This window comes from Oryzias melastigma, linkage group LG20 (genome assembly GCF_002922805.2).
Source record: "Oryzias melastigma strain HK-1 linkage group LG20, ASM292280v2, whole genome shotgun sequence".
NCBI lineage: Eukaryota > Metazoa > Chordata > Actinopteri > Beloniformes > Adrianichthyidae > Oryzias > Oryzias melastigma.
In genome coordinates this window covers 22,342,762-22,356,799 of record NC_050531.1, presented here as the reverse complement: position 1 = coordinate 22,356,799, position 14,038 = coordinate 22,342,762, and the positions used below count along the sequence as shown (strand labels likewise).

At 39.8% G+C, this 14,038-nt stretch overlaps 1 protein-coding gene across 3 annotated transcripts in view; it reads right to left on the bottom strand.

The window, feature by feature from the left end:
* LOC112151433 (vascular endothelial zinc finger 1) overlaps nucleotides 1-14,038 on the bottom strand; it is a 49,153-nt gene that overhangs the window by 22,272 nt on the left and 12,843 nt on the right. For all 3 annotated transcript variants that reach the window (XM_024280379.2, XM_024280381.2, XM_024280382.2), the window contains exon 2: nucleotides 6,223-6,980. In XM_024280379.2, coding sequence (XP_024136147.1) covers nucleotides 6,223-6,980 — 758 coding nt within the window. The remainder of the gene's footprint in view (nucleotides 1-6,222; nucleotides 6,981-14,038) is intronic.

The window sequence follows — 14,038 nt, the reverse complement described above, 5'->3', positions numbered from 1 at the left end:
GGGGGGGGGTCTTAAAGGAGCCCCGCATCTAAAGTAACAAACTGTTTGAGCTGGAATTTATTCAAAGCACAACTGGAAGATATACGATATTCTGCATCTAAAATGAACGTGTTTTTTGCTGATCATCATTAGCTCTGTGTAGAAATTGGGTGTCGGTGTTAGACTGGGGGCGGAGCTATCAGCGCAGACTCTACCTGAAAGGGGCGGTCTCACTCTGTGACATCAGATCATGAGGACCCGCTCGTTTTCGTGGGTATGGGAGGGGCTGCTGCTAAGAGCGCAGTTTGTAGAGGATTACTGGTACTCAGAAATGTATGAATGAATCAAACTACCACTTTGGAGTAGGTACGGGCACCTGGCAGGCGCGCGCCGGACGGCCAGGGTGAGGCCGCCGCGCCGCGCTGAGGGGGGTTTGCGGTTCCAAGGCCCCGGGCCGGGCATGGAGGGCGCCGTGGGTTCGCCGGATGGTCGTCCGGCGCCGGCAGCCGAGCCCGCGCGAAGGGTTTTTACTCCCTCACGGGGCCGGCGGGGTCCTCCTGCGCCCCGCGCGGAGCCCACCCCCGCCGGCCGTCTGGAAAGAGGACCCGTTGGTTGCGCGCGGGCGAGGGAGGCCAAGAGGGTGGCGGGGGAGCGAGTCCACCCGTCGCCGCAGCAGCAGCAGTCCCGGGCGGGGGGGCTCCGTCCGCCTCGGCCCTGGAGGAGGACGACGAAGGACACTCCGCGGCAGCAGCGGCGCCTTTCCTTTTCCGGTAATGATCCTTCCGCAGGTTCACCTACGGAAACCTTGTTACACTTTTACTTCCTCTAAATAATCAAGTTTGATCGTCTTCTCGGCGCCATCGCTGTATGAGCTTTCACCATCGTCATCCGATGCCCCTGTATCCTCAGATGAGGAAACCTCCGGTTCAAACTGGTAGGGCTGTACACCCTCCGAACCCTGTGTCGTTAAAATTTCCGTGTTTGATGAAGGCTCGTCACCTTCATCCAAAGAAATATCCGCTAAATCGTGGTCTACGTCGCTTCTCAAACCGTTCGCCATTGTTGTTTACACTCTGGGATCCCTGAAGTGACGTCACGCGCAGCCCCCGCCCTATCACCACCTATCGCCTAAATTTAAAGCTGTGCATGACCATAAAATGATCAATAAAATCGCCCTGGATCATTTTAAGTGAATATTTTTATTATCAGGATTCGTTTTCCAAGTTCCATTGACTTTCTAAATTTAAAAAAAAAAATTGCCACTGCACGAGGCCTTTAAGCTTGTGGGTGATGAGGTACTGACTCTCTCAGTCTGATTTATAAACCAGTATATTTATCTACTTATGATTCTGTTTCATACCAGCATTTTTTATAAACATAGCGGATACAGGAAGAAGAACTGAGGAAAAATGTAAAATGCAAAGTGGTTTAGTTTGACTCCAAAAAACAAAAAAATATATATATGAATAGTACATCTAGGTTTATGTTTAACATTTCTGTTGTGAAATTGATTTTTTGTTGTTTGAGATACATTTTTTTTTTTGTTTGTATTCAGTACAAAATTTCTGTCAACTTACTGTCAAAATGTCTCACATTAAGTTAACAGGAATTAAGTTAAATTATGTATTCAAGACAGAAAAGTAGGATTCAAAACAAAAATGCTAAATGTAAAACTAAATGTGTACTAAACTAAATGTACATATACTTATAAAGTGACTTTAAATTAAATTTTATGTATAAATATATATTGCAAAGTTATGCACAAAGTATTACTTTGTTCATGCTGTACTTGAACAGGAAATACTCTGAATAAAGAGATTATGAGTATATTCATGATTAAATTCACTAGAATCAAATAAATTGTATTTATGGTGGACAAATCTTTTTTATCAGAAGTACACATCTCATGATAGCAGGTGAAACAGTAAAATAAAGACATGCAAACTAAAAACTCATAAAGAAGTAAATGAAAATATTTTGTCAATGAAAAAAGGAAGGAACAGCAAATATTCAAGAGGGAATGTGACCCCAGAGAAAGAGGATGCTTTTTTTTTTTTACTAAAACACACCATAAAAATTAAAGCAGCAAAAGTGGTAAACCGAAAAAAGGGAAATAAAGAACCCTATGCAGCATCTCCGTGAATTCTATAATACATATGCTGGATTTAGATCAGAAAACAACTGAGAACAACCGAGCCCGCTCTCCAGCAGCCCTGCTGTCCCGCTATGATCACTTGCGTCCCGCCCAGATCCAGGTAAAGATCTGAGCGGTGGAAATGTCAAAATCACCTGTGATTATACTGAGCTGCACGGTGTCACAGTGTACCGCTAACAGAGTTTACAGTCCCATTCATTTAACTGCAGCTAGCGGTTAGCCGCTAAGCTAGCGCCAGCTTTCACTCAGAACTTACTTGATGTTGCTGCTCCTACAGTCAGATGAAGTTGGTTGTTGTTGAATCTCTGTGAGTAATCCTTTAATCCACATGTTCTGTGAACTGCAAACCGTTTGTTGTTGACGATCTATAAACTTTTATGCTAGAACTAAAAACACCGGCAAACAGGAACTTGCGCTTTTAAAGCGAGGCGGGACTATGTTTTTCTGCAATTTGATTGGTCTGACTGTCACATCAATCAAACGTTTCTCTAATTTGATTGGATGTTGGGCCGACACCGCAGACGAATGTAAACAAAGACAGACACCGCGGCGCGCGGCGCGTGGCTATCTCTCTATATACTTTATACTTTATAATCTGTGGATTTGGGGGAAAATAGCTAGTCTTTCCGAGTCGGAGGGCTGAAGTCCGAGTCAAGTCACAAGTTATGTATATCAAAGTCCGAGTCAAGTCACGAGTCAGAGATAGGAAAGTCCAAGTCGAGTCTAAAGTCGCCAAATTCATGACTCGAGTCCAAGTCATGTGACTCGAGTCCCCACCTCTGGTAAGAAGTGACTTGTCTGAGCGCTAGAATGACAGCGATCACTTACTTCCTGTTTGCTGTGGGAACTGGGAGCGCGCTTCGCAGTTGTTTGTGTACTTCATGTACCGTCGGGATTTTCGTTTTTATGCACCTCAATGTTTAACCTGCTGGTGTACGGTGTAACTTTGGTAAATTTATAATGTGACATTTTCAAATAATGTAATTCCTTGTTACTAACATTAATTTAAAGTAATTCTTAAATAAAAAAGCAGGATTTGATGTATGAACTGAAATTTTAATGTATATAAAATAAAGTACATGAATTCACTGTAAAATTAGGGAGGTTGCTAATTAATTGAAGCACTTAAAATTATTTTTTTTGCCATTATCATGTGTGTTTTAAGGTGTTTACCTATTGACTGCTGACTGACCAAATAGAAAAATGATATAGATTGGAAAAACAATCTCAAGTGTCAGTCTGAGTAAATCAGCCTTCATTTTTGGATGCTCAGCCCTTTTCAAATGTGGGAAAAGTGCACAAAAAATTTGGTCAATTTTGACAGAGGCTGTAAAACATTATATTCATCATCCTTTGGTGTGACGTTCTTTTGGAGGTAGATAGCTGTCACTCTTGGCTTATTTAATTTTTGTTCTGTTGCTTACAACAATTCTGCACTAAGTAGTGTCACTGCTGTTCATGTTTACTATTGTTAACATAGAATCTGACAAATAATTCAAATTCAATTGTTGTCAATGCTTGTCAAAGACATAGTATTACTGATTTCAGCAATGTTGCACAAAAGTGTCTTTAATTTGTTGCACAAAATAAGAAAAGTTGTTAATTATGATTGTGTTTAAGCTAAAAAAGATAAATGGGGATATATTTTCATGTTCTTCTATATAATGCTAGTTATTAAAGAGGATTTTTACCAATTATCGCAGTATCGCGATATTATCGATATCGTGAGCCATGTATCGCATGTTTTATCGTATTGTGAGGTACCGAAATTAAAAAAGAAAGGTAAAAAACAATATATATATATATATATATATATATATATATAGTTTTTTTTTTCTTTCTTCATTTAGTCTGAAAGCATCATCGTTATTGTCACTTAAAATAACCGACATTTGTGTTTGTTTATGAGGGAGAAATTAAAGGAACATTATTTTTATGGTTGAGAATCTTCGTTTCAGGAAACCTTTTACCGTCCTGGTAGTCAGACTGTTTGATCACGGTCTAGCTTTACGGAAGTCATTCGGGGCCCAATTAAAAAAGGGTCCGGGATGTTTGTCCGAACCTACTCTAACCCAAACCTTGACGCGGCACCAACGCGGGTCGGGTCACAAAATCCTGCTGATTTTCCGGTTCCAGGATCGTTCCGTGCACCCGAGATGTTGGTATTTCACAATTTTGGAGCCCCTTCTGGGGAGAAGTCCAACAAAACAGACTAACTACGAACTGTATGTCTAAAATAAATGTATATCATGATAGTAACGGGTACATTTTTCACTAGGAATATTGTCAAAATAAAGATTGGTCCACAAAATATTTTATTCTGAGTGATTTTCCACTGAAAAAGAGTGAATATCCCATCATGCTTTTTGCTAGCGACAGGCAGAAACTCAAAAGTCACGTGATCAGTCACGTGATCCGGAGAAGCCCCGTAGAAAATGAGACGTAGCAATTCCACAATTTAGATCAGTTTTTTGTGAAACTGCTACGTTTTTCTCTGTGGACAAACGTAGGTACTGCACATTTTAGTAGGAGACTGGGTAGACAAAAACACAAAAACCTGAGGCGATGTTTGCAGACAAGCCACCCTGAAATCCACACAAAGGTAAAGATGCAAACGCGATTATTTCTGAATCCAAACTATCCCCCTACCCCTCTAACTGTTGTGGCATTTCAAACGGTAGGATTACCTGAAATAGTTTGCTTTAAATATTTTGTTTTTCCCCAAGCTAACTAGCGCCAGTGCTGCGCGGTGGAGCAGCGCTTTTCATCACGTGGATGCGCTCTGAAGCACAGAGGTTTACATTTAAATCCAAGTGATGCTTTTTTGTTTTAGCATGACGTTTGTAAAGTTATAAACCGATGTTGTGTATTTCCGAGCACTAGCAGCTCCGCTGCTTCTTCAGATCCACAAGCAGTCACCGGTTTAATCTCCAACTCCATCACGTCTTACATGACAACAGCGCCATCTGTTGGCTGGCGGCGGAATTACAATAAACCACATATGCTGGTCATAGTAAGTTTTTTTTATGCATTTATTGCTCTTGACTACTACTTAAATACAAGTTTTTTTTATTATGTTCAGACATTTATCACAAATGGGATGGAACTATAATTTATTTTTGAATGTGTTTTAAGTTGTTGAAGCTGAATTTGCAGAAATTACAAGTTTGGAAGCAAAGTGAAGTAAAAAGTTTTTTTTGTTAGTTTTTTTAATTTAGTAAAATCTCTGTTATTCATACTTAGTAAATTTCATAAAAATGCTTTACTGTATATTTTTGTCAACTAAATATCTAATGCAATTTAGTCGAGTTAAATTTGACTAAAATTAATAGAATCAACATGACTAAATTGTGACTAAAACTAAATCTTAAAAGACTATGACTAAAACTAAAGTAAAATTTGCTGTCAAAATTTACACTGGTCATTTGTAACCTTGGTTTTTTTGGGAAAAAAAAGGGAGGAAAAAAAATCGATTTTAAAATGAAAAAAAATCAGACTAGATATTTGGCCATATTGCCCAGGTCAAATTTGAGTATATGAGCCTTCAGATCAGCGACGCTCATTACATCAATCGCAATTGGAGGATGTGTGAGAATGCAAGCCATCAAAAATAAGCATCCAAAACAATAGAAATATATATTTTTAAAAATCTGTCTGCGAATTATCCTCCTCATCATAAGTTGATGCATTCTCCGATAAACAAGTCACTGTAAATGACTACACTAAACACACATTTTGCCTGCCACGTGAGAGCCTCTATTGGCCCACCTGAGAGCCACTCCAGCCTGCAGGAGCGTTTAATGAGTCCCTGACTGGCCTGCATGCCTGCAAGAAAGGTCTGCCCAAGTTTTTTTTAATTAATGCCGGGGCTTCTATTGGAAGATTTGTGGTATTATAACATAAACGTAGCATTTTAGATTGAAAGTGTTGCTTGAATGCCACTAAAGTGTTAGCACCCCTGCTTTAGTTGAAACTTTGTTCATCTTTGTGGCTAAATGCTATATGTGTACTTGTGCAAACTTTGTTGTCGTTCTGTGTTCTTTGTAGAAAAAAAACAGTCACAGTGACTGCTTGTTCTGCTTTGGTACCTGGAGAAGCCTTTCCCGCAGACGGAGCAGATGTACGGTTTGTGCACGCCACCATCATGGGAGCGGACGTGGTAGGTCATCCGGTCCTTCCTTTTGAATCTTTGATGGCAGATGGGGCACTCAAAGGGCTTCTCGTCCGAGTGAGACAGTTTGTGGCGGTTCAGATGATAGACGTCTCTGAAGGCCTTACCGCACATGTCACAACCGTGGTTCTTTTTTACTGGCTTGGGGGGCTTCTTGGGGGCGGTTTGCTGCTGTGCGACACTCATGATACCGCTCCCCATGGACGTGGTGGCTGTGGTCAAGATGCCTGCCACAGTAGTGACATACGAAGGGTTTCCATTGTTCTCGCGGGTGACGGTGGATATAAGCGGCACCATGGTCGGCGCCATCTGAGTCTTCTTAGGCCGAGAAACCATCTTAATGCCGGTATGGCAGGACTCATGCCGCCGCAGGTGGTAGCTGTCTCTAAAAGCTTTACCGCAGTAACCACAGATGAAGGGTGTCTTTGACTTTGGCTCCTTCTTGACCACAGCAACCAAAGTTGTTCCTGTACCGCTGCCCCCTCCACCCCCATCTCCTCCTGTCCCACTGGCAACGTTTTCTTTCAGAAGATCCACAGCACTAACTGGGGGTTTCTGGTCCAGGGGGATTGGCAGAACTGGTTTCTGATCCGGTGGTTCTGTGCCAGCATTTAGCAAAGGCAGGAGGCTGTTTCCAGATACCTGATGCTGATGATGCAACGCCTCATTGGTTTGCTGCAACAAAGAAAAAGTAGCCAGGTGAGTTTGTGTTCAAGACAGTTCTAAGAAAACTAGCAGTAAGACCTAAGAAGGTCTAGAGGTCAGCTCACAATACTTTTCACTCAGAGGCTCCAATGTTTAGAGAACACAAACAAATCTGCAGATGTTATAATGCCTGTGTCTGTCTGAATGTTATGAAATGGAACTAAAGATGGATATTAGCATTGCACAAACACTAATCTTGTAGTGAAAATGTAAATGCACAAAACAGCAGTTTTGTTGTCCACAAAAAAAAGAAAAGCAACTAGAATGTAATAAGGATATAACGATTCTTCGTGAATCGATAAAAAAGATTGAAACTTGGCAACATGTTTTTCGTTGCAGAAAATGTAAAAAATTGATTTGTCTTGGCCTGTGCCTAGATTAAGAAATGCAGAGCAGATGTAATGTAATGTTTAAGTGGGCTCATCTGGACTCCACAAGACAGCGCAATGAACTGTTTCTTTTAGGGGTGTAACGGATCACAAAACTCACGGTTCGGATCGTGTCACGGTTTTAGGGTCACGGTTTGGATCATTTTTCGGATAAGTAAAAAAAAAAAAAAAAAAAAAAAAAAAAAAAAAAAATATAAAAGCTAAATGAATTTTTGGAAACGCTTCAAGTAATATATTTAATATGAATATAAAGTACTTCCCACACAAATATCTATATATGCAACATTAAAACTTTTGCTAATTGAGGCCTATTTATTGAAACAAAACATCTTTAAAGTTTGAACACAAACAAAATGTTAAAACATGTAGTTTCTGACTATATTTGCATGTCTTGCGACCAAATCTACAAAAACTGAGAGAAAAGAATGCTTAAAAATAGTGTTGAAAATACCAAATCTATCTGGAGTTCCCCTTAAAATACAAATGTTCTCATCCCACTCGCCTAACGTCCAAATTAAATCATGTTCATCACTTCAACTCCAGAACTATAACTGGATGCCCCCCACCCCCACCCCTCTGTCCGTTTACGAGCACGCGCACTCTCTCCTTTCCTCTTTCTGCGCGGCAATAGACAGACTGTCTCCTTTTTTCTTTTTTCATGGAGGTTCTCCTCTAAATCAGGTTTTAAACTCCTGATTTTAAAGCGTGTCTTCTCTCCCTCAAACTCTGTGGGTCTGTCGGTCACAAACAGCTCACCTGTGGAAGTAAAATCCAGTCGGACAGAACCATTTTCAATTTAGAGGAAGGGGTGTGCAGATGATGTTTCCAAAAATATATAATTATTGCTACCTTGACATTAAAATCAAAATATTTGCGAATATATATTGGTTATTGGTTTACTGAAATTATTTTTCTGTTGTATCATTTTGTCATCATTCGGGGCCTCCGTGGACCCTCTCTCAGTCTGGGCTCCTAGAATCCGCCACCTTCCCCTCTTTCCCAGGAGATGGTGGTGGCCGACACCAAATTCTCTATTCAGGAAAAACCCTGGAAGCTCCTCCCACACGCGGCAGGAGATTCAGGAGAACAGACTTTAAGACAGCCATGAAGCTGTTACTTCAGCGCTGGTCAAAACAAAGAGGATTTACATGAATTTGACGGACAATTGATTTAAATTATGAGAGCCCGAGGTGTGTGCGCTCGCTGGGGGTGGGGGTTGGAGTGGTCTGGGGTACACACGTGTCCCGAACCGTGGCTTCTGATCCGTACGGACCACGGATTATCCGTGATCCGTTACACCCCTAGATTCTTTCAAGGATTTTTTATAATCACTGATGTCAGTGGTGTTCCGCTGAGCCGGTGTGGAATGTCCAGTGACACTATATGACAGTAGGTTCTGAAGCTGTGTTCAAGATAGGTTAAGTTTGTTACAGCATAAATAGAGATTCTGAAATATATACCACACATCTTGGTTACGAAGGATTTGTGATCATTTCAGTATTATGTATAATTGTTTATTTGCATTGAATCCTTTCTGTTAGTAGGAAAACAGACAGTTTGATGTAAGGAGCAAAAAGAAACTATTCTTTGCCTTAAAATACCTTAAATTCATTGTGTTAAGGAGAAAAAGAATTATGAAGAAGAAATTGAAATTGTGACTTTAAAACTGAATCAAGTTGAACCTTGACTGAATCGTTACATCCCTAAAATGAAATGTGGAAGACTTCATCTGTCCTGTGTGATGAAGTTTCTTCTTGACCGTAAATTTCAAACATTTAGGTGTTTTGTTTGTGGTATTAAATATGCATTTAACCCTTCCGCTCTCCTTGGTTTGTTTACATTAAAAGTGGGGTCATCTGGACCCCACAAGACAGTGCGCTGAACTTTTTTCATCAATGATTTTTGAGTTTCATTAATGTCCATGGTAGACATAAAATCCTGTCCACCTTTGTCCACATTTGTCATGGAAGGAATCACACATCAATATATGGTTGGAGTCATCTGGACCCCAAAGAGAGCGGAAGGGTTAAACACGAGCGCGCAGGAGCAGAAAGCGCTCATGGGGTCTGAATTATCCACGAGGAATGTTTGATACGTGCATGGAGATATCTTTGAGAGTGGAGTTTTGACTAATGAATAATGCGCTTATTTGGACACAGCGCCACTTGCCCTTACTGGTGGGTGTGTGTAACTGCAGTTACATATGATTAAAAGATCGCTGCTTGGAAACACTAACATGTGCTCAATTAAACGGCAGGAGCTGGTGGCACTTGTAAATTAGGTGGTGGCGGCTGCCACCAAGTTCTCTATGCAGGAAAAACCCTGTGTAGGATAAGTGCCTGGCATCTGTTCTTCACACTTTTTAGTCGACCAAAAAATATAAACAAGAAAAAAAATATCGAAGGTTCTCTCAGGTTTGAAAGTATTCTTTTTCAGGCCAACCACAAGCGGTGTAAACAACCTAAGACATGTGTGGGCAGCTGAAATAAAATGCAATGGACAAAGATGGTGTAGGAAATATGAAACTCTTGGACAAAGTAGGCTTTCACTCTCCTCCGTTAAAGGATATGTTTTCGTATAACTATTAGGGCTGGAATCACTGGGTACCTCACGATGCGATACGCGGCTCAAGATAATGATAATACCGCAATACTGCGATAATTGGTGAAAAATTCTCTCTAATAACTCACATTATTTAGAAGAACACATATTTTTGGGGAAAATATATCCCCATGTATTTTTTAGCTTAAACACAATCATAATAAACAACTTTTCTTATTTTGAGCAACAATTTATAGACACTTCTGTGCAACATTGCTGAAATCAGTAATACTGTCTTTGACAAGCATTGACACCAATTGAATTGGAATTATCTGTCAAATTCCGTGTTAACAATAGTAAACATGATCAGCAGTGACACTACTTAGTGCAGAATTGTTGTAAGCAACAGAACAAAATAAGTCAAGTGGCGACAGTTATCTACCTCTAAAAGAACGTCACACCAAAGGATGATGAATTTAATGTTTTACAGCCTCTGTCAAGTGTTAGTCAAAGTCAAAGTCAAAGTCAACTTTATTGTCAATCCTTCATCTGAGATGACATACAATGAATCGAAATTCAGTTTTACAACATTAATCAATAAAATATAGAGAAGGCAATTTTCAGAAATCCGAGCTTTCTAATATTTTTGCACTTTTCCCACATTTGAAAAGGGCTGAGCAACCAAAACTGAAGGCTGATTTACTCAGACTGCCACTTGAGATTATTTTTCCAATCTTTATCTATTTTCCATTTGGCCAGTCAGCAGTCAATAGGTAAAAGCCTTAAAGCACACAGAATAATGGCAATAAATATTTACAAATTCAAATTCTATTACAGAGTACCAATAAACAAATTTAATCAATAATAATTTATACAATATTAAGTGCTTCAATTAACTACCAACCTCCCTAATGTATAGTGAATTCATGTACTTAATTTTAATTAGGGCTGTGGATGGTTGCTTGGGTGGCAATTTGATTCACAAATCAAGCCCAACGTTTCACGAATCGAACCACGATTCTTACTTTTTAATATAATGTTTACTGCTATGTAAGTGTAAACACAAAGATTCAGACAGAAAGAAATTTTGTCATTTTTACATTTTCTTTTTTTTTCCAACCTCTGATCAAGTTCAGCGGTAACAGAAACAACATAAAAAGGATAAAAATCCCTGCTGTTTTGGATCATTTAAAAGCAAAACCTGAAAATATTCTCCACAGTTTTCTATCCTCAAAGTTCTTCAATATTTTACGTTCTAATCATCACATATTGGTGCAGAGCTCGTATGAAAAGTCTTTTTTTGCTGCAGAATCAGCTGATTCATGTTGATTACATCCGCCTTTCAGCAGCGCGAGGCTGTTTCTTCAGAATAAGCTGGAGTTTCGTTAATTGTGTCAAATGTTGAAGAGTTTCCACAACCTAAATAATGTAAACACTGAAGCTAAAGCTCTAATGTTAAAGCTAATTATTTTTTTCAGAAGTTATGTCTGTGAATGGAACTTCACTCTCAACTTTGAAAACTAGAAGCTTCACCGTCACTAAGATGCGTTTACTTCCGATGGCAGCACCGCAGCTCTTTCAGCTTTGTTTTAGTTCACAGACTTAAAATCCTACATTAATCTGCATTTCAGAGCAAAAATACATCGTCTCCAGATAATATTTTCCCACACTTTACTATATTTATAAAGATTGCTAATCAGCGATCTTGGACGTGACGAATATTCGTACATGAATTTTTGGGAGCAGATCGCGAGTACCCAAGTACCTGGATACTCGTTACAGCCCTGATTTTAATTACATTTTTATCTTAAGTTCATAAATCAAATCCTACATTTTTTATTTATTTTTTTATTCATTTTACTTTAAATTAACATTAACAAAAAGTAATTTCATTTATTTGAAAACTTCACACCATAAATTTACCAAAGTTACAACGTACACCAGCAGGTTAAACATAGAAGTGCATGACAACAAAAATTCTGACCGGTACCTGAAGTACACACAAACACTTGCAAAGCACACACCTAGTTCCCACAGTGCACCGATCAAAGAGGAAATACGAAATCGCGGTCATTCTAGCGCTCACACAAAGTCACTTCTTACCGGCTGCTTCTTCTACAGATGCATGATAATTGCGCACAGGTAGGCATGCTTTACACACGCGCTACTGAGCTGTATCTCGACAGTGCTTTTTCCTGAATGAAGTGTGAGTTAAATGTCCGATGCAGTGCGCCCAGCTGCTCAACAGTTCCATCAAGCAACTCAGATGGTCAGTGCAACAGTCCCTTTAAATGAAAATATAAGATCGATACTTGGTGAGAACCCATCGAGAACTAAATTTTGCGATATATCGCAATATCGATATTTTGGTACACCCCTAATAAATATATTAAATATTTTTAGAAATAATATGGGAGTGATGTGAGGGCATTAGATTTCTATTAACTGTGAACTGTTCCTCATAAAAAGCTTCATCCAAAAGAAAAACCCTAATTGAAAAAAACAAAATAAAACAGCTCAAGCCAGCTGTCACTCACAGCACAACCAGTTCTGGCAAAGCACACATTAAAACAAAGACTGCCCTGTAACCAGCAGCTGGATTAAAGGTTTGTATTTCACAGACACCTGTGTTCATTTCTGCAGACACATACAGGTAAATGTCACTTTTTCTTCCAATTAAGTGGTGTAACGATTCCTTTGGACTAGAAACAGTGGGACTGAAGAAAAGACAGGAAGCAGAGCTGGAGGTAGCAGAGATGAAGATGCTGAGGTTCTCTTTGGGAGTGACCAGGATGGATCAGGAATGAATACATCAGAGGGACAGCACATGTTAGAGGTTTTGGAGATAAAGTCAGAGAGGCCAGACTGAGATGGTTTGGACATGTTCAGAGGAGAGACAGTGAATATATTGGTAGAAGGATGCTGAGTCTAGAGCTGCAGGAAAGAGGTCTAGAGGAAGACCAAAGAGGAGGTTTATGGATGCAGTGAATGAAGACATGAAGGTGGCTGGTGTTAGAGTGGAGGATGCTGAAGACAGGCTTAGATGGAGGAAACTGATTCGCTGTGGCGACCCCTGAAGGGAAAAGCCCAAAGGAAAAGAAGAAGAAGAAGAACGGATCACAGATGATCAGTGGTCTGTATGGATCAATAGCCACTGTTCGGCACATACTTGGACCACGGATCACCGCGCGCGCACATGCACGCACACCACCTCACGCACGCATTATTAAAAGCAATTGTCCGTACACACCAAAATCAATTTTCATGTACACCGTCTTGGTTAAAGCGGCAAATCTGCTGCTTGACTGTTCTTTAAAAGCTCCCCGATTTCGCGGCGGTAGCTTGGGAGGAGCTTCCATCAAAGCCGTTTCTCGACCTCATCACGAAGAACGCAGGTGATTCGAGATTGGGTTTATTTATTTTGAAGAGCTGAATAAAAGCATCAGTACACGTCTCCATGTCTTGCTTAAGAGAATCTTTCAGTGGGGAGCAGCAGCTGTCCCGCGATATGGCAGGATGAAGCTGCAGCTTCGTCTAATAACAGGGGAGGGCAGTATGGCAAGCAAAAGGTTCAAGAATCGCCGGCAAAAGCAGGCCGTGCAGCGCCTCACCTGGACCTGTTCTATTGATGGTAATTATTATTTTAAATATTGAAATGTTCCCGCAGTTTTAATAAATCAGTTAGTGCCAATTAAATAGTTTAGGTTGAATTTGAACCGTTTAATTTAGGATTTAATTTGGGCATTAGGGGATGGAGGTCATGAGAAAAAAATGTGCATTTTTGGGGTAACTGCGAACAGATTTGGTAATTTCAACATTTTTGCAGGCATTCTTCTCTCCCAGTTTTGTAGATTTGGTCTGAAGAAATGAAAATGTCATCAGAAACAACATTTTTTAGTTTGTTGCTTGTGTCCAAAATTCAAAGATAAGTTTTTATAAATAAGCCTCAACGAGCAAATTTTTTGATGTTGTATATATATATATATATATGAGAGTATATTTAAGCTTTGAAGTACTGTATATATGTTTTATCAAATATATGTTTGTTTTGAAACTTTTCAAGAGTATTTTTAGGCTTTTATTTAGTTATTTTTTCCA